Here is a 21,468-nt window from a genome sequence, read left to right as displayed (position 1 = left end):
TGGTGAAACAGCTGCCATGGGACATCAAGACACAGAAAGTGAGGCTTGTTTAAGGCTGCTTATCTGTTTACAATACTACACGCAGGTCCAGCTGTTTGGATATCTGAATCTGTGGTGCGTAATCCTTGTGTTTGGATAAGTGAATTTTTGTATAATGATCATTTGGATAGCAAAATCTGCGTGAAGATCCAGAGGTTCTCTGTTCTAGCCCAGTGGCTTCTGACACACTCCTGGTAACGCTTCCTTCACAACAACCTTGTGAGGTAGAAGAAGTCAAGAGTCGGTGACTAGCCTAAGGAAGCTCCCTGTCACCACCATTATTACTATCTTCTCAGCACCAAGTTAAGACCTTCCTCTACTTCCAGGCATCCGGTGGTGTTGGACTGATTATAATTTGCCAGGTGGCGCTTGCAAAGCAATTGTGTCTTTTAGTGTTTTTATGGGATGATGCAGTTCTAAATATTGCTTGGTCAAATGGCGGTTCATGATTATGTTTTTAATCATGCAGAATCTGGTATTCTGGCTTGGGCCACAGTGTGGCAGAGGCTGGGAGACAGGGGGCATTGGTGAGGTACTGGAGAACAGCGCGGTAGATCCCACATGTTCTGTGGCCACACACCTTTTATTGAGCTGAATAGAGTGAAAGATATTACGAGTCATGGGGGGGTGTACAGTCTGAAGACTACTTCGTTTATCTTTCAGCTGCTCTCTTGTTAATGCTGCTAACGCTGTTTTATAGATTATAAATGCTGTGTTGATTTGTTAATCATATAATATACGGATTCCGCTGTAATCGTGACGTCTAGCTTGTTTTCTAGTTACTAATGGTGTTTTGTAGGGACGCGGGTGGCGCTGTGGGTAAAACCTCAGCGCCTAGGACTTGCCGATCGCATGGTCGGCTGTTCGAATCCCCGCGGCGGGGCGAGCTCCCGTTGCTCGGTCCCAGCTCCTGCCCACCTAGCAGTTCGAAAGCACCCTTAAGTGCAAGTAGATAAATAGGTACCGCTTTATAGCGGGAAGGTAAACGTCGTTTCCCTGTGCTGCTCTGGTGCCGGTTTGCCAGAGCAGCTTTGTCACGCTGGCCACGTGACCCGGAAGTGTCCTCAGACAGCGCTGGCCCCCGGCCTCTTAAACGAGATGGGCGCGCAACCCCAGAGTCGGTCACGACTGGCCCGTTCGGGCTAGGGTACCTTTACCTTTACCTTTTACTACAGACATTCTTCAGGTTCTTTTTTCTCTCTCTTTTAAATAATATTTTATTCTTTTTCCATATCAAAAGTTACATTTTGTTACTCAACAGCTATATTCCAATTCAACAAAACTAGTGACATTGATGCTTATAAACCAAATTACATACAATTGCGTTTTAAGGCTTTGTCTTATCTAACTTCATCCTCTTTAACATGTTTCTTAATATATTCTGCTATTTCATATCCTGCTGTGGTCTTCGCATATGGGAAATAACTTTTTTAAAAGACTGGAAAGGGTTTCCAGTTCTCTTTAAAGGATTCTAAATTTGTGTCTCTTTATCAGTGCCGTCAGTTTTGCCATCTCTGCGTATTCCAATATTTTCACCAACTTTTCTTCCTTTGAGGATGTTATCTCTTCCTTCTATTTCTGAGCACAGAGAATCCTTGCCACTGTAGTCACATACAGCAGGGGAGTGGGTGGCGCTGTGGTGTAAACCACTCAGCCTCTTGGGCTTGCCGATCGAAAGGTCGGCAGTTCGAATCCCTGCGACAGGGTGAGCTCCTGTTGCTCTGTCCCAGCTCCTACCAACCTAGCAGTTTGAAACAACACCAGTGCAAGTAGATAAATAGGTATCGCTGCGGTGGGAAGGTAAAGATGTTTTTATGCGTTCTGGCTTTTGTCACGGTGTTCCGTTGCACCAGAAGCAGTTTAGTCCTGCTAGCCACATGACCCGGAGAGCTGTCTGTGGACAAACGCTGGCTCCCTCAGCCTGAAAGCGAGATGAGCACTGCAACCCCATAGTTGCCTTTGACTGGACTGAACCATCCAGGGGTCCTTTACTTTTTTACCTTTTTTACCTAGTCACATGAGGGACGCGGGTGGCGCTGTGGGTTAAACCACAGAGCCTAGGACTTGCTGATCAGAAGGTTGGCAGTTCAAATCCCCTCGACGGGGTGAGCTCCTGTTGCTTGGTCCCTGCTCCTGCCAACCTAGCAGTTCGAAAGCACGTCAAAGTGCAAGTAGATAAACAGGAACCGCTCTGGTGGGAAGGTAAACGGCGTTTCCATGCGCTGCTCTGGTTCACCAGAAGCGGCTTAGTCATGCTGGCCACATGACCCAGAAGCTGTATGCCGGCTCCCTCGGCCAATAAAGCGAGATGAGCGCCACAACCCCAGAGTTGGCCACGACTGGACCTGATGGTCAGGGGTGCCTTTACCTTTACCTAGTCACATACATACATAAATACCATTGAGGCTTTCTTTGGTTTATCTCCGTCTGCTACAGATATTCTTCTGGTTCTGACCTACTGTGACCTATGTAGCAAGGGAGGAAAAATCCCCTTTCCCCCCAGTAAGAGCATGTGCAGTAAGGGAAGGAAGAAACACGATTCTACAGCAGTACACGGAAGTGCAGCAGAAAGGACAATGTGTTACATACGCAACACACTACTAACGCAGCTACTTCAGCATTTGAGCATTTTCCCGAAGTGCCCTGATTCATAAGGCAGTGTGCAGAGTTGCATAATTCACAGATGCCGGGCTTCTGTCTGTTGCTGCTGAAGTTAGACTTCATGGAGGAGGGCAGGCTCCAGAATTGCTTCACTCCACTGGAGCAATTAATTTTGAAACATGATAACATAAGAGCAGGCATCCCCCAAACTCGGCCCTCCAGATGTTTTGGGACTACAACTCCCATCATCCCCAGCTAACACGACCAGGGATGATGGGAATTGTAGCCCCAAAACATCTGGAGGGCTGAGTTTGGGGGTGCCTGCATAAGAGGATGCCGGCTGGATCAGGCCAATGGTCCGCCTAGTCCGGCATCCTGTTCCCACAGTGGCCAACCAGATGCCTGTGTGAAACCCACAACAGGACCCAAACATAAGAGCTCTCTCTCACTTCCTGTAGTCTCCAACAACTGGTATTCAGGATCATTACTGCCTCTTGACCAGGGGTCAGCAAACTTTTTCAACAGGGGGGCGGTCCACTGTCCCCCAGACCTTATGGGGGGCCGGACTATATTTTGAAAAAAGAGACACATATGATTTCCTATGCCCCACAAATAACCCAGAGATACTCTTTAAATAAAAGCACACATTCTACTCATGTAAAAACACCAGGCAGGCCCCACAAATAACCCAGAGATGCATTTAAAATAAAAGGACACATTCTACTCATATAAAAACACACTGATTCCCGGACCGTCTGCGGGCTGGATTGAGAAGACGATTGGGCCACATCCGGCCCCCAGGCCATAGGTTGCCTACCCATGCTCTTGACTGTGGAGGCAAAGCATAGCCATCATGACTAAGCTACCTATGAACTTGTCTAATATTCTTTTAAAGTCGTCCATGCTGGTGAGCACCACTGTTTCCTGTGGCAGTGAGTTCCACAGTTTAACTATGTCCCAAATCTTTCAACATTCAGCTTCACTGGGTTTCCTTGACTTCTAGTGCTATAAGAGAAGCGGGGGAAACTTTCCTCTCTCCCCTTTCTCCATGCAACATATAATTTTATGAACTTCTATCATGTCACATCTAACTCACCTTTTTTCTAAATTAAAAGCCACAAACGCTGCAACCTTTCCTCACCTTTCCTCCCCTCGATCATTTTGGTGGCCATTTCCTGAACCTTCCCAAACCCCAGAATATTCTTTTTGAGGTGAGGCATCCAGAACCCTACGCAGTCTTCCAAACACAGTCACACCCCAGATTAGTGCAATGGCATTATGATACTGGCGGTTTTATTTTCGATTCCTTTCCAAATGAGAGAGCAAGATTTACGTAGGTGTTCCTTTTTCTCTTGGTTTGAGTCAGACGTTAAGCAGGTTTCCAAAAGTCACTGGAGGTCATTCGCCCTCCTCCACAACAGGGAGGCAATGCAGAGATTCCTGCATGATGCAGCCACAGTTCATGCTAGTTTGAAGTATTTTGCAATATATATATATATATATATATATATATATATATATATATATATATGACGCGGGTGGCGCTGTGGGTTAAACCACAGAGCTAGGACTTGCCGATCAGAAGATTGGCGGTTCGAATCCCCGTGATGGAGTGAGCTCCCGTTGCTTGGTCCCTGCTCCTGCCAACCTAGCAGTTCGAAAGCACGTCAAAATGCAAGTAGATAAATGGGTACCGCTCCAGCGGGAAGGTAAACGGCATTTCTGTGCGCTGCTCTTGTTCGCCAGAAGCGGCTTAGTCATGCTAGCCACATGACCCGGAAGCTGTACGCCGGCTCCCTCAGCCAATAAAGCGAGATGAGTGCTGCAACCCCAGAGTCGGCCACGACTGGACCTAATGTTCAGGGGTCCCTTTACACGCACACACATATATGCATACAGTACAACCCCTGTATCAGGGGAACCTTTTTCACATTCTTCTGGGCAGTCAGATGAGGTCCATGCACCTGCTGTGGGCTAGAGCAGCAGCAAGGATGGGCAGAGCAAGGAATGGAAACTTTACCTTTGCGCAGTAGGCTTGTTTCTACCGCAAACCCATCCATCCAGACAAGCAAGAGGCATTGCCAAAGTTCAAGGACACATTTTAGCCAGGTGAAAACACCTGTGTCCAGTGTCAGGGCAGGCGTCTGCATTAACTCACACGGCATCAGTGAAGTTAGCTCTTTATTCAAAGAAACAAAACAGCTCAGGCCTAGTGAGCCCAGCAGCTCTTCTTGGTAGATCTTGCCCCAATGAGTCAGTTGTGAGGACTGAAGTGCCCTGCCTTCCACAGTTGCCTCTTCCTCCTATGGGTCCTTCCCAAGCAATCTGAGACTCTGTCAAAGGTTTTGCCTTTGCTCTGCCCTCTTCATACCTCTTCAGGTTCTGGGAGACCGGGGTGTGTGTGTGAGTGGATCACATCAGGAGGGGAGAGCCCCTGGCTTCTTCAGCAGCCTGCCTCATCTCTGCCTCTCCCCACCCCCTCTCTAGCCTCCTCTGATTCTACCTCTGATTCTGGACTGCTCTCTGCTACAGACTCTTCCTGCTCACTAAACCCTGTTACCTCTTCAGCTTCTGACACCTCAGTCTGCTCCTTCTTCTCCCTCTGACCACCCGTCGTCGTCCCACCACCATTCCCTGGGCTCTGAGCCTTCTTCCCCGGGGGTTCCCCAGCTGGTGCCTCTCCTCAGCATCCAGCCAATCCATGACAATCTAGTTCACACTGGTGGGGTTTATTATCATCTTTATTATTTGCCTGCCCTTCACCTTAAGGCTCATAGATGGGCTGCAACAATGGAATTGTTACTGGGGACATTGGCAGCTGTTGTTGGAGATGTTGGCGATTGAAACTGGAACTGTTTGTATGCAAACCAGTGAGCTGGTGGCTGCAGCTGTCGTGGCCGATGGATACTGTTGTCCAACAATGGGATAGACAGGGCTCGTGAGTGGAGTGAGTTATGGCAGAAGCCCTTAGTGAACCCAATAAGTGTGAACCTATATATGCTCCCTTCTGTTGAGTCAGATCATTTGCCCATTTGGCTGAGTGCTATCAACTCTCAGCTGCCTTGTGAAATGCAGGAGTACTGCATTTTTAAAAAAGCAAATGAGCATATAGCAATTCTAGGGGTTAGCACATGGGTAGGCAAACTAAGGGTCGCGGGTGGCGCTGTGGGTTAAACTACAGTGCCTAGGAATTGTTGATCAGAAGGTAGGTAGTTTGAATCCCCGCGACGGGGTGAGCTCCCGTTGCTCGGTCCCAGCTCCTGCCAACCTAGCAGTTCGAAAGCACATCAAAGTGCAAGTAGATAAATAGATACCGCTCCGGCAGGAAGGTAAACGGAGTTTCTGTGTGCTGCTCTGGTTCGCCAGAAGCGGCTTAGTCATGCTGGTCACATGACCCGGAAGCTGTATGCCGGCTCCCTTGGCCAATAAAGTGAGATGAGTGCCGTAGCCCCAGAGTCAGTCATGACTGGACCTAATGGTCAGGGGTCCCTTTACCTTTACTTAGGCAAACTAAGACCCAGGGGCCAGATCTGGCCCAATCACCAGAGCCAGTGTGGTGTAGTGGTTAAGAGCAGTAGTCTTGTAATCTGGGGAACCGGGTTCGAGTCTCCGCTCCTCCACATGCAGCTGCTGGGTGACCTTGGGCCAGTCACACTTCTGTGAAGTCTCTCAGCCCCACTCACCTCACAGAGTGTTTGTTGTGGGGGAGGAAGGGAAAGGAGGATGTTAGCCGCTTTGAGACTCCTGAAGGGGAGTGAAAGGCGGGATATCAAATCCAAAACTCTCTTCTTCTAGATCCGGCCCGTGGATGGTCTGGGAATCAGTGTGTTTTTACATGAGTAGAATGCATTTAAAATGCATCTCTGGGTTATTTGTGGGGCATAGGAATTTGTTCTTTTCTTTCTTCAAAATATAGTCCGGCCCCCCTCAAGTTCTGAGGGACAGTGGACCAGCCCCCTGCAGAAAAAGTTTGCTGACCCCTGGTAGCAGGTCATCAACTCAGGGCTGAGTCCAGCCCATTGACAAATACCCTTTGACCCCTCCAGTTATGAACCTCAAGGCAAAGCAGATAAAGTTCTGTGGTGGGAGAGGCTTCGTCTATGTGGAGATAACATCCCTTCAGGCAGTTTCCATTCACACGTGGCTGTTCTTGAGGTCCTCAGCAGAACTAACATGATTAGCAGCGCAGCTAGTATATGTTTCTTTAAAAAGGACACCCTTTGCATGTTTGTTTTTGCAGCTCTTTTTCCCTTTTCTTTTTGCAACCCTCCAGCGAGATTGCTGCCATCAAGAATGAGAGAAGGATATTAAGCCCCTTAATAGAAGCCTACAGATCTATTTATTTTTGAGGGATTAAGCGAACTCGGCTGCTGCTACTGCAGCAGCCTGGAGCAAAGTTGAAAGCTGAACACAGACTTTTCTGGATATAAAAAAAAGTTATCAAAAACATTCGCATGTGGGAAGTGGCCTGTAATAGGGAAACCAGGAAGGCACTCAAAACTGTTGAATGTATTGCAAACTTATAACTAGCCAGATCAAGCAAATGCTTGTTTATAGCGAAATGACCTCCAAGGCAAACCTTTTATCAGATCTGTCTTCAAGGGGAACCCCATGTAGAGGGTATTACAGTAGTCCAGTATGGGTAGGAAAAAAATCTATTCAGTTTGCATTTAATGGCAAATACACCTAATTCACACTTTTCTTCAAAACAACTCAAGAACCAAAACACAGCCATCCTTCAAAATTCTCACCATAGGTCTCCAGCCAAATAGTGCACAAAAATGCATATATTAGAGGGAAAAGCCCATGAAAACACAAATACTAGTGAAAGGAGCACAAAAGATGGTGTTCTATTAGGAAACATTGCTTTGCAAAAAATACAGCTCCGCCTCTGTGCAATAAAATAAAGTGCAGGCCAAAGCTTGGGTGTGTCTGATGTTCTTTGGATCACACGCGTTGTCTTTAGATGAGTCAGGCTCCAACATAGCTCCCTGTTTCTTTTCGGGATTCCTAAAATAGTTTTCCGACAAAGCAGACAGTCGAAGGGCAAAATCCTTGGACAGCAGAAAAGTAAGTGGTCTCCTGGGAGTCCTTCACATCTGGTGAGAGTGCAGGATTGACTCAGCGCCTCTTTCTGATTATATTTAGAAACTGAAATATACTCGGAGTCCTGTAGTGATTTTGTGCTCATTGTTGCAGCTTGTAAAACAGCAATTTAATTGCACCCCAAACCTTAGGCTTTTATATACACTGGTATCTTGGGTTACATACGCTTCAGGTTACAGACTCCCCTAACCCAGAAATGGTACCTTGGGTTAAGAACTTTGCTTCAGGATGAGAACAGAAATCGTGCTCCGGCGGCGCGGCAGCAGCAGGAGGCCCCATTAGCCAAAGTGGTGCTTCAGCTTAAGAACAGTTTCAGGTTAAGAACGGACCTCCGGAACGAATTAAGCACTTAACCTGAGGTACCACTGTACTGTACAGTCATAAAGGTAAAGGTAAAGGTACCCCTGCCCGTACGGGCCAGTCTTGCCAGACTCTGGGGTTGTGTGCCCATCTCACTCAAGAGGCCAGGGGCCAGTGCTTTCCGAAGACACTTCCGGGTCACATGGCCAGCGTGACATCGCTGCTCTGGCGAGCCAGAGCTGCACACGGAAACGCCGTTTACCTTCCCGCTAGAAAGCGGTCCCTATTTATCTACTTGCACCCGGAGGTGCTTTCGAACTGCTAGGTTGGCAGGCGCTGGGACCGAGCAGCGGGAGCGCACCCCGCCGCGGGGATTCGAATCGCCGACCTTTCGATCGGCAAGCCCTAGGCGCTGAGGCTTTAACCCACAGCGCCACCCGCGTCCCACTGTACAGTCATACCTTGGGTTAAATGTGCTGCAGGTTGAGCATTTTCAGGTTACACTCTGCGGCGACCCAGACGTAATGGAGCACATTACTTCCGGGTTTCGCCGCTCGCGCATATGCAGACACTCAAAATGACGTCACCGTCATGCACATGCACGGAAGCGGCGAACATGCAGACGCGGGTTGCTTTCGCTTCAGGATGCGAACGGGGCTCCGGAACGGATCCCATTCACATCCAGCGGTACCATTGTACATTATTTACACAATGAGTCCCGTCTGATTGGCTGATTCTGCTTCCCTCCTGGAGCCTGATTGGTCTTTTCCTACAAGCCAATCAGTTGTTTGCATTCTAGGATCCTACTTGCCTATTGTTCTAGGATCCAAGCTTAGTACATAACAGACACCTATGATAGACATAATCCGAAGAAAAGGAAATGAGTTGCCTTATTTATAGAAACATGCAGACTTGCTCCCTGGGGGTAGGGTGGGGAGGAAAGTTCCTTACACCAGTTCCTTACTGCAGCCCTTGCCAAAGTAGTACCCTGCAGATGTTTTGGCTGAAGGGAGTTGTGGTTCAAAACATCTGGAGGGAACGACCTGGATGAAGGCTGGGATAGAATACAATGAATCCATCACCCATAGCTGGCACCATCTTATAAAATCTCCACACACCCCAACCTTCTAATGTAACAGAGACGAAGGAGAACATCAGGCCTCCTTGAAGAGAAAGTAGCAGCTGATAGGAAAGCACAAAGATAATTTCCCTCTATCCTTCCAACCCCATGCGCCAACATGCACATGTGTACACACCCCAGATGTTTTGGATGCACAGACGTCTTGGCACGGGGACAACAGGCAGGAATTCACATGGCAGTAGTCTAGGCCTAGCGGACAGACCGTATCAATGGGTTCTTGTCTGTTGTGGTGTAGTGGTTAAAAGCAGTGGACTTGTAATCTGGTGAACCGGGTTTGATTCCCCGCTCCTCCACATGCAGCTGCTGGGTGACCTTGGGCCAGTCACACTTCTCTGAAGTCTCTCAGCCCCACTCACCTCACAGAGGGTTTGTTGTGGGGGAGGAAGGGAAAGGAGAATGTTAGCCGCTTTGAGACTGCTTCGGGTAGTGATAAAGCGGGATATCAAATCCAAACTCTTCTTCTTCTTCTTCTCTTCTTCATCAGTTCTTGCCACTGGACTGGAAGCTGAGCTGGAGATGTTTGTTGTTGGCATGTCTGTCTCCAGAGTGCGCCTCCAGGAGCGAAGTCAAACTGCTGGAGAGTCACAGCGCCAGCTGTGGCTGCAGAAACCAGTAACTCGCAATTGATGCCTCCTTCATTGTTTTTGCCATGTTAGCAACACCAAGATGACTTTGCCTGGGCAGTGTGCCTAGAGGTCCTGGGCTGCCCAGGCGACATGACCTGCCTCCTTGGCCTCACTGATGCGGTCCAAAGGAAAGCAGAGCAATACGTTTGGCACCAGCTTGGTTGCCACAGTTGCTGGAAAGGAGGTGTACAAGGAGCAACCCAACTTGCCTTAAGGATTCCACTCTGGATTTGTATAGGGCTGATTCCTTAGCCTTTTCTTCTAGGATCATGATTTGGCCAGGAGGGTCATCTGTTGTGCAAATTCTCTAGCATGCTAACAGGGTGTTGTTTTCTTGAGTTTCCTATGCTGAAAGACAGGGATCTAACCAGAAGACCCCACAGTATTATACATAAGTTTTATTCGAAATAGTTGCTACGTGCTTCAGAATGAATGGCTGCATGCTTAATTTATGTGCAGTTATATATATTCTTTGCAGAGTCATCAATGCAGTACTTTCCAGGCAAAGTCAACCATATCTCAGTACATGACTTTTTCATGTCTTGCTATTTGTGTGTAATGTGTGTGTGTGTGTGTGTGTGTGTGTGTGAAGTTTCGACAACTCAGAGTGTTAACCAATGTTCCAAACTTAGGATGAGTCATTTGTGAGACCACTTTTTTTCCTTTTTACTAAATCTTCTTTAGTATTATAGATCAGATGTTATCAGCTTGCTGTCTGCAATTGTCTTCTTCACATCAAGTTAACGTCTCTTTGTAAGGAGCTAAATAGCATCAGTCTTAAGTGTAAAAGTATCGCTCTGCCATTCATAGCCAATAGACGTGGGGAAAACAGGCACAGGGGATCAGCTGTGTAGGTGAAAGTGGGTTCTAAGGGATTCCAAAATCATAGACCAGGAACCAGTGAGATGGTAAATTCAGAAATAGCATCAGATTAAGAGCCACAGGTGATGTAGAGGGATACCGCAAGCAGAAACAGAAGGTGCTGGTTCTATTCTGTAAGTATTGTGAGAATGTTCAGGGTGACAGGAGAGGATATATTGTTTATTAATATAACTTGTGCTAGCAAGTTGTTAATAATAATAATAATAATAATAATAATAATAATAATAATAATAATTTATTTATATCCCGCCCATCTGGCTGGGTTTCCCCAGCCACTCTGGGCGGCTTCCAACAAAATATTAAAAAATACAATACGTCGTTTATCTCTGGTTGTTAACAACCATTTTATTCCAGATAATTCCTTTTTTATGTTTGGGATTTAACTCTTTTAACTGGTTTTAACCCTATCGTGTTGGTGGATTGATCTTATACAGTGGTACCTCGGGTTACAGATGCTTCAGGTTACAGATTCCGCTAACCCAGAAACAGTACCTCGGGTTAAGAACTTTGCTTCTGGATGAGAACAGAAATTGAGCAGTGGCAATTAGCTAAAGTGGTACCTCAGGTTAAGAACAGTTTCAGGTTAAGAATGGACCTCCAGAACGAATTAAGTTCTTAACCCAAGGTACCACTGTATTGCTATTTTATAAAATTTTAATTTCAAAATGTTGTAAGCTGCTGTGAGTCATGCTTCTACCAAGTTGATAGCTCCCAGATCCATTTTTCGGGGGTGGGGTGGGAAATGTGCCCCAAACTACCAAAACTTTGGAAACACAGTCTTAGAAGTCATTCAGCTATCCAGGGAGGCAGGGAAGCAAACCAGCTGCTAGGGGCAGTTGAGAGATATCCTAATCTGAGACTACTTCCGCAAGGGAAACCCTCATATTTGACTCCCTGTTAACGAGTATAAAGGGGCCTGTCAATTCCCAGTGAGATGTGGCTTCATAATTTCACCAAGACAATTTCTTGATGAGAGGATGCAGCTGAATGTTAGTGATAAGGACCTGCTAGGCAGGGGGAAGTAGATTTCACTTAGACCACATTTACACCATACATATAAAACAGTAGTATATACAGTCATGGCTTCTCCAAAGAATTCTGAGAGCTGAGGTTTGTTAAAGGTGCCGAGAGTTGCTAGGAGGCTCCTATTCCCCTCCCAGAGGCTGAGCATAGCCATCATGGCTAGGTGTTAGTGGCAAGGAAAAAATAGGTACCGTATTTTTCTGTGTATAAGATGCCTCCATGTATAAGACGCCCCCTACTTTTGGGGAGCCCAAATTTAGAAAATGGGCATATGCACTATCCATGTCTAAGATGTCCTCAGATTTTTAACCTTATTTTAAAGTAAAAAAACCCCCTTAATCTTATACACGGGAAAGTATGGTATATAAAGGAGAATTCCCTGCATGCCAAAATCCAAGTTTGGGGCAAGTACTTTTGGTGAAAGAAGCCCAGCAACGATTTAAAAATGCAAAGTAAAGTATGGAAATACAGGATGTTAGACCTTTGAAACGTGCCCTTCTAAGTTCCTTACAAAGTTCCCCTCTTCCCTTAGCATAGGAAAAAGACCGCGCGTTTGGTAGGTTAAACATGGTTCACTTACAAACTCTTCAAAGTCAGGTTCATGTGCTTTTCCATGCAGCAGTCAGAAAACACAGGCAGTAAAATTTGGCTAAGTGACTGTGATGAAAGTTCCTCAATTACTAGTATAGGAACTCAAGGGAGGCTGGTTGGAGCCATGTGGTCTGAGCTTGGAGCAACATGTTGAGTTTCTCAGGTAGACTGAAGGGGAACAATATCCTTGATTTCCTTCCTCCCAAGGTGAAGGGGGAATAAACTAGCTAATCCATTCACCTTCTCCCAAGGTGAAGGGGGAATAAACTAGCTAATCCATTGCTCTATGGCGTTAACCCCATCATGCATTAATTAGACTTAAGCATGTTGGTTATATGAGGCTGGTTATCTCACAGATCTGAGAGGCCTTTGGATAATGGCCAGCACTCCTTGTCCCCAATCATCAGTGGCTTCATCCACCCTACTGCTTCAAATAATTATTCTTTGCTTTCCAGGATTTAAGATGCATCAGGGAAGAACTTAATCCACAACCACCTTGACTTGGACATCTGTTTTCTCTTTTCAGGGAGGTTCTGCTTTTTCTCCTGCTTCAACCATCAGTCAGGAGAAAGCACGGGCACAAGCTTCCATTTTGGCTCATGAACTGGGATGCCCTTCAGCCAGCAGCGAAGAGATTGTATCCTGCCTCCGCCAGTTGCCTGCCAAAGTCCTCAATGATGCACAAACCAGGGTGTGCCTCTTTTCTTGTTTTGCTGGCAGAGCTGAAAATGTGTGGGTTGCGGGGGTCAGATCTGCCCCATAACAGTAGCAGAGATTGGTATTTCATTTTGTGTGGGTAAATATTACCCTTAAGTCTGGGGAATCAATATTTGCCAAGAAGGAAGAAATGGTGACAATATAAATCACATTTAAAGGAGAAACTACCAAATTTGCACTTCTCAAAGCACTTTGTGAACTGAAACACGGCTGTTCGCCATGCGGCTCTCCAATAAAACAATGTACAAAAATGTGTAATAGTGGAATATGTGCTTGAAATGCACATATTAATGAAAATGCAGAATGCTAGGGAGAATTGTTTGCCCCCCAAAAGTGTATATTGATTAACACTGCTTACAAAGATGTGTTGATAGGACAAATTCACACCAAAACACTGGCAAATTTTCATGGGAATATGTTTTTAAAAATCAGTTTGCTGTGGAAATGTGGAGAACTGAATTAGAGATTTGGGGGTGGGATGATTCATGTGCTCAAGCAAAGCTAACAGATCAATCCATTCCTCTGTCATTATCATGGCTGGAATATTGATGGGTTAAGAAAAGCATAGGCAAACTCTGGTCCTCCAGATGTTTTGGAACTACAATTCCCATCATCCCTAGCTAACAGGACCAGTGGTCAGGTATGATGGGAATTGTAGTCTCAAAACATCTAGAGGGCCGGAGTTTGCCTATGCCTGGGTTAAGAAGTTGCACGGATGAATCAGCCTGCAGTTCATTTAAAAAATAAATTGGGCAGGATTCACCTAAGAAGACCTGCCAACAGAATGCTAGTTCCTGGAATTCACAAGTGGGGAGACAGTTATTGTTCTCAGTTCTGAGAGCAGAATGCTGGCCTAGATGGACCACTGGTCTGATTCAGCAGCTATGTTCTTAATGTTGTTCCTCTCTCCTCTCCCCAACACTGACTGCCTCTCTACTCATATCGTAGCTCCTGGCTATAAGTGGACCATTCCAGTACTGGAGCCCAGTCGTTGACGGTGTCTACCTCCAGGAGCCTCTCGCAGCAGCTCTGCAACGTTCTCGACCTTCGGAGGTGGACCTGCTGATCGGAAGTGCTCAACAAGATGGGCTGATCAGCAGAGCAAAGGCAATTAAGGTAGGTAGGCTGCTGTGCTGGAAGGAGGCCCGTCTTACCCATAGAGGCTAGTGGCGCGGGGCGCCGGGGCGCCAAGTTCTGGAGGGCACCAGGAGGGAGTCCAGAGAACACCGAACAAGCGCTCTGAGAGAGCGAGAGTGCGTGTGCTGCTCCTGCTGAGCGTCGGCTAGGTTTTTCCCCTTTTTAGGCCTGCAGATGCCGAATTCTGCGGGGCACCAGAAGGCTAAAAGGGGAAAAAGCGTGCTGACTCTCAGCGGGAGTGGTGCCCTCACTCGCTTGGCACAAGCCCGCTCGCTCGGTGTGCTGCCTGCCATTGCCACCATAGCACAAAGCGGTCAGCTGAGCTGGGAGGCGCCGTGTCCAGCCTTTGCCTCTTCCCTTCCGGAGGAGTGGCCACCCTCCAGCCCCTGCCCGTCTCCTCCAGCCCTAAAAAAAGGTTGACAACTCTGGGAAAGGGACAGGGCGCCAGAGGGATCTTTGCAACACGGGATATACTTAAGACAGCCCTGGTTGGAAGTGAAACTATAGTTGCCAGAATGGAGATAGCCTGATTGAGAAGAGAGGAGGAAGAGGATGCCCTTCCTCTGTTGCTAGAGAACCTTGCACTGGTGTTAAACAGTCTGCATCGTCCCTGTGGTTTCTTCCCATAGGAGTGATGCTACCTGATGGTGCAGCTGCATCACCCTTGATGGCTTTGAGGAAATTGAAATAGCAGCTGCCAGCTGCTGGCTGCTGGAAGGATCTACAGGTGGGGGAAAATCCACCTATGCCACCTTAATGTCCTCGGAGGAAAGCTGGGTGTTATGTACTGAGTTGAATAGGATTCAAATTGCAGCAGTCTGATTGGTCCTAGAACAATAGGATCCAGAATGCAGCAGTCTGATTGGTCCTAGAACAATAGGATTCAGAATGCAGCAGTCTGATTGGTCTGCAGGAGCCACCCAATCCAACTCCAGGTGGAAGTGAATCTGCAACCTGATTGGCCTACAGGAGAATCCCGGAATTAGCCAATCATGTGGGACGATTGTGTAAATAATGTATATAAAGCACACATTTCAGGGGAACTTCCATTCCTCCTCACTACTATGAGCTGAATAAAGAGCATGAAATCCACACTAGACTCCGAGTATATTTCACTGGGATAGAAATGTAATACTGCCCTCCCCGTGCCTAAAATGTCCCACTTTCATGGCCTGTGTTTTGCTCAACAACCATGGCTTATATTTGCTTAGATATGGTTTTGTGTATATTTGTTCTTAGCTGGTTTGTGGGTTAAGCTGTTTTCCGTTTACAGTTTTATTTCTACGCCAGAGAGGTTTTTGATCAAGTGGTTTACAGACCTTCAGAATAAATCACCTCTTGCCACTCCACATCCCCCCCCCCCACTAAAAGGGATTCTTCTTGATATCAGGTGACTCTTGTACACATTTGCCTGCAGATTTGCCGTTCGGGGGCCTCAGTCCCTGCAGGTTTCCTGGCTAGCAGATTCCACACGACGCCACTTTGACTAGGGACTGTAATCCCAGATTTGCTCTCGGAGATGTGGGCACTGTAACAGAGAGTCCCTGGGGCTTCATCTCCCCAGCTGCCGAAAGAGAAGCCCATGTTTTTCAAATTAAGATAACGAGAGGCGAAATGTCTGTGAGCGTGCCGAAGTATTCAGGAGGCAGACAGTCCTGAAAGTGTTTCTTCCCCACAAAGAGCAGCGCCTGCTCCTTTTGTGTTCGGTCTTTTCATCTCAGCATCTTGGCCGATGGCTCCTTGCTTTCTCTTTCCCCCCTGTGAAGCACTCTGCGCCAACCTGTTGCCAATTATCGCCAGTTTTACTGCACGCGACTGTCTGCCTTTTCATCACCAGATGAAAAGAATGCCTCTTGGTTGCTCCGAAATGTCAAAAACAAGTTAGGCAACCACTCGTTCTTTTTTCCTTTCAATATCTTTATTGATTCTTCCCTGGGAGAAGAGAGCAAGTGGAAGAGAGCAGAGCCTTCTCTTTTTCTTCCAGTTCCTCTCATCCTCCAGGGAACTGTGAATGCAACAGGTAACACAGAATTATACTTATACATACTGGCAAGTTCATTGCAGCACAACAGTGCTAGCTTTGAACTTCTAGGCTTTAGGTATGACAGTACCAGCTTGTTTTCATATCCATACCTTTGCTGCCAGAAATGAGGCCCTTTAAGCCATGCTGTGAGCTAGATATTCTTCTGACTTCGTATTCAGAATATCTATACCTGCCACTGCATCAGACACCAGTTTGCCTTCCGCCTCGTATCTCCGACTGACAACTCACCTGTTGCAACTTTCTTTCTAAAGCATCATGCATGTTGTTGTTGTTTAGTTGTTTAGTCGTGTCCAACTCTTCGTTGGACATCACTTTACCAACAAAGGTCCATATAGTTAAAGCCATAGTTTTCCCAGTAGTGATGTATGGAAGTGAGAGCTGGACCATAAAGAAGGCTGATCGCCGAAGAATTGATGCTTTGAATTCTGGTGCTGGAGGAGACTCTTGAGAGTCCCATGGACTGCAAGAAGATCAAACCTCTCCATTCTGAAGGAAATCAGCCCTGAGTGAGGACGAGATGGTTGGACAGTGTTCTCGAAGCTACAAACATGAGTCTGTGGGAGGCAGTGGGAGACAGGAGTGCCTGGTGTGCTCTGGTCCATGGGGTCACGAAGAGTCGGACACGACTAAACGACTAAACAACAACAACAACTCTTCATGACCCCAGGGACCAGAGCACACCAGGCACTCCTGTTTTCCACTGCCTCCCGCAGTTTGGTCAAACTCATGCTGGTAGCTTCGAGAACGTCCTCTGTCGTCCCCTTCTCCTTGTGCCCTCCATCTTTCCCAACATCAGGGTCTTTTCCAGGGAGTCATCACTTCTCCTGAGGTGGCCAAAGTATTGGAGCCTCAGCTTCAGGATCTGTCCTTCCAGTGAGCACTCATGGCTGATTTCCTTCAGAATGGAGAGGTTTGATCTTCTTGCAGTCCATGGGACTCTCAAGAGTCTCCTCCAGCACCATAATTCAAAAGCATCAATTCTTCGGCTATCAGCCTTCTTTGTGGTCCAGCTCTCACTTCCATACATCACTACTGGGAAAACCATAGCTTTAACTATACGGACCTTTGTTGGCAAGGTGATGTCTCTGCTTTTTAAGATGCTGTCTAGGTTTAGCATTGCTTTTCTCCCAAGAAGCAGGCGTCTTTTAATTTCGTGGCTGCTGTTGTCACCATCTGCAGAGAGCATGGAGCCCAAGAAAGTAAAATCTCTCACTGCCTCCAGAAAGCATCATGCATAGGTCTATTGATACCATACCCTCTCACATGCTGAGTTCCAAAATTGTAATGCGAATCTTCCCAGCTGGGCTCCCATTCAAGTCATGTGACCCGCATAAGATCACAGAACCCAAATCACACATGAGAGTATAGCACCCCAACATGTGCATTTTGGAGCACCACACGAGGTAGCTTTTTGGGGTGAGATCTCAGCACCCAAAATAGCCACTCTCGGAGGAAAAAACATGGAGAACTAGATATCAGGGGAAAGGCTTCTAGTCCAACCTCCTCCCTGACCAGCTAGTTTCCTATCATGAGTAGGAATGGGGGATCAATTTTAACACAAGCCTACTTTGGGATGCTGGTGGCACTGTGGGTTAAACCACAGAGCCTAGGGCTTGCCCATCAGAAGTTTGGCAGTTTGAATACCTGTGACGGGGTGAGCTCCCGTTGCTCAGTCCCAGCTCCTGCCAACCTAGCAGTTCGAAAGCACGTCAAAGTACAAGTAGATAAATAGGTACCGCTCCAGCGGGAAGGTAAACAGCTTTTCCGTGTGCTGCTCTGGTTTGCCAGAAGCGGCTTAGTCATGCTGGCCACATGACCCAGAAGCTGTATGCTGGCTCCCTCGGCCAATAAAGTGAGATGAGCGCCGCAACCCCAGAGTCATCCACGACTGGACCTAATGGTCAGGGGTCCTTTTACCTTTACCTAACTCACACTTCCCTAAACCAGGTGCAAACCAAAATATCTTTTGAAATCTTCTCTGGATTTTGCAGGCTGTTCTCTAACCACCAGCCCCCTCCCCCAAAAAATATTAAGGGAAATTTGTGGATGAAAATGTGGCTTTTAAGGGAGTGTGCATTATACTGGGGGGGGGGAATTGCTTGCAAATGTGTGTGTGTTAAGTGAAATGCTCACTAAAATTTTGGAAAAAATTAGTGAGGATTTTTTTCCCTTCAAAAATAAATAAATCACAAATTCAGGCATGGATGTGGCAGGCTGAATATAAGATTGGCAAAATAAGAAGCTGATCTGTCCAGCTCTAGTGTGGGAGATTTCCCCCCCCCCCATGTGAGATCCTGTCAGCAGCGTAAATCGTTACATTCCAAACATACGTTGACCATGAGGGATCTGCCATTTGTGAGTTTGAGGCCTAAACATCCGTTTGAGTGTACAAACTGACACATACACAAACTTTTGTTTTGTTTTCGAGTCAGGCCAATGATAAGAAAGAAAAATAGTGAGTTATTTAACGCTGCTCTCTGGAACTATTTGGAAAGAGATGATTCCAGGCAGTTTCTTGAGCCAGTCGCAAATCTCCCGCCAACAAGATGGAGCAGAGGGGATGCTCAGGTTTCCAGCTTTTCAGGAAATGACTCTATAGCCAGTTCGGGGGTGGGAGAAATCTACTCTTTAAAAACAGACTGTAAAGGAAATTATATTTCAGAGACATATTATTCCTTAAAAGATGTGTATGTGTGGGAGTCTTCCCAAAACTCTTGGCTCTGTTGAGAACGGGGGCGGGTGCATGACAGCTTTCATCGTTTCTGACTGGATTTCTGAATGACTCATGCAAATTCTGGAGCTTCCAGATGACCTGTTTGCTGAAAATTCATCCTGATTTGGTGAAATATACTCGGAGTTGAGTGTGGATTTCATGCTCTTTATTCAGCTCATAGTAGTGAGGAATGAAAGTTCCCCCAAGATATCTGCTTTATATACATTATTTACACAATGGGCCGCACGTGATTGGCTAATTCTGGGATTCTCCTGTAGGCCAATCAGGTTGCGGATTCACTTCCATCTGGAGCTGGATTGGGTGGCTCCTGCAGACCAATCATATTGCTGCATTGTTCTAGGACTAATCAGACTGCTGCATTCTGAATCCTATTGTTCTAGGACCAATGACACTGCTGCATTTAATTATTGGTCCTATTTAAGGTTTTGTTACCAAACAACTTGGGACCAGATAACTTGAAAGACTGCCTCTGGCCTTCCTGTACAGACCTCCTCATTCACTATGATCTTTGGACAAGGCCCTGTTAGTGGCAGTGCCATCTGCAGAGATGGATCTTACGGCATTTTGGAAGAGGGCCTTCTCGGTGGTGATGCCCGCCCTGTGGAACGATCTTTCCTCTGAGTTACGGCAGGAGCTTACAGCAGTATGCTTTCCACTGGCTGTTAAAAACGACCTTTTTATTTGCCTGTGTCAGTAGTGTGACCTGTCCACATAAGCAGGAAATTGTGGTTTCTTGTTAAGCCTGAAATGAGCACATATCTCAGTAGAGGTGACAATTTATAGACATTGCGGGGAATTCAATGCCATGGTCTTTCGACCGTTCTGGCTCCGCATGCTTTTCTGCTTGCTGGATGGAACGAACCCTCGTCTCCTCCCCCTGTGTGCTGTTTGGGAAGTTCTCTTGACCTTTCAGAACATATTTGGGGAGGGGTACAGGAGGCCCCAGGGGGCAGGAGAGGGGTGGAAAGCCCGATTGCTCTTACCCTGGCTTCCCCTAGCATGCCAGGTTAGTTGAATCTGAGCCATTTGGTTGTGTTTCACAATGCCCTACTCAGAGTAGACCCACTGATATTAATGAGCCCGAGTTAGCCATGTCAATTACCTTCAACGGATCTGTTCAGAGCAAGCCTAGCACTGAATAGGTAAAGGGACCCCTGATCATTAGGTCCAGTCGTGGCCGACTCTGGGGTTGTGGCGCTCATCTCACTTTATTGGCCGAGGGAGCTGGTGTACAGCTTCCGGGTCATGTGGCCAGCATAACTAAGCCACTTCTGGCGAACCACAGCAGCGCATGGAAATGCCATTTACCTTCCCGTCAGAGCAGTACCTATTAATGTTTTTGCACTTTGACGTGCTTTCGAACTGCTAGGTTGGCAGGAGCAGGGACCGAGCAATGGGAGCTCATCCCGTCGCGGGGATTTGAACCGCCGACCTTCTGATCGGCAAGTCCTAGGCTCTGTGGTTTAACCCAGCGCCACCCGTGTCCCAGCGCTGAATACCACCTTCTTATTTTAAGAGGGCGGTTTTCTCTCGACTGAAATAGCAAAACCAAGCAGCTTATTCTCTGAAAAGTCATGCAGACCCTGAATATCGGCAGAGAGATTCATACATGTGAAAACTAAGGTGTTTCTGTTCACCTTCCTTGCATGATTAGACTTCAGGGAAGGAAGGAAGGAAGGAAGGAAGGAAGGAAGGAAGGAAGGAAGGAAGGAAGGAAGGAAGGAAGGAAGGAAGCAGCAGCCTGTGTGGTTTTTTTTTTAATATATAAGCTGTGCTCCTGAGTTCTTCTGAATCCCATTTTCCTTCTCACCTAGCGATTTGAAGTAAGCCAAGGCCGCGTCAACAGCAAGGTAGCCTTTTATCAAGCTCTCCAAAACTCCCTGGGCGGAGAAGATGCCAATCCTGCCGTGCTGGATGCCGCCACCTGGTTTTATTCCCTGACGCACTCCTCCACCGAGTATGCCTCGTTCTCCAGGGCTTTGGAAAACGCCACACGGTGAGAAACTTATCTGCGGTGCTCGGATGCGGTTTTCTGTTTTTAAAGGCAGTGGAGAAGGAAAAGCCTCACCAACAAAATGTTTTGTCATAACAAGTGATGGCTCTTTACAGTAGAGACCCACAAAAACATTGCTGTTCAGAGTGCCAGCCAGCCAGCCCGACCCTTTTCCAATACACTCCATTCCATCCCCTTCTCTGGTTTCTGTCCATGTTCTCAATTGCCAGCCAGAGTTCTACAACCACTGAGCATGCTCAATCTTCAAAGCCCTTTAGGTTCCAAGCTCCCCTTTCCCCCCCAATCTAAAGTTGCTTTGTTTTTCTGCTAAGGTTCCCCTTGGACCTGCTGGAAGCTCCTTTGTGTGGTGGGAAAGCAGTTTTGACTCGAAGAATAAGTTCGCTATTAGTATTTCACTAGCTTAATACCCATTTGCAGCACGTGCAGATGTATATCAAAAGGGAATTTCAGTGTGGTTTTCCCCTCGCTGTAGAGCAGCCTTTTTCAACCTGTGGGTCCCCAGATGTTGTTGAA

General features: G+C 47.0%; 1 protein-coding gene across 1 annotated transcript in view; it reads left to right on the top strand.

Moving 5' to 3' along the window:
• The window catches only part of TG (thyroglobulin), a 171,829-nt gene that overhangs the window by 127,668 nt on the left and 22,693 nt on the right, over positions 1 to 21,468 (top strand). Inside the window, exons 39-41 of the mRNA XM_081919979.1 lie at positions 12,836 to 13,000; positions 13,975 to 14,142; positions 20,756 to 20,937. Coding sequence (XP_081776105.1) covers positions 12,836 to 13,000; positions 13,975 to 14,142; positions 20,756 to 20,937 — 515 coding nt within the window. The remainder of the gene's footprint in view (positions 1 to 12,835; positions 13,001 to 13,974; positions 14,143 to 20,755; positions 20,938 to 21,468) is intronic.

The sequence above is a fragment of the Podarcis melisellensis genome, assembly GCF_964234715.1.
Source record: "Podarcis melisellensis genome assembly, chromosome: 7".
NCBI lineage: Eukaryota > Metazoa > Chordata > Lepidosauria > Squamata > Lacertidae > Podarcis > Podarcis melisellensis.
This window is presented reverse-complemented; position numbering and strand designations above follow the sequence as displayed.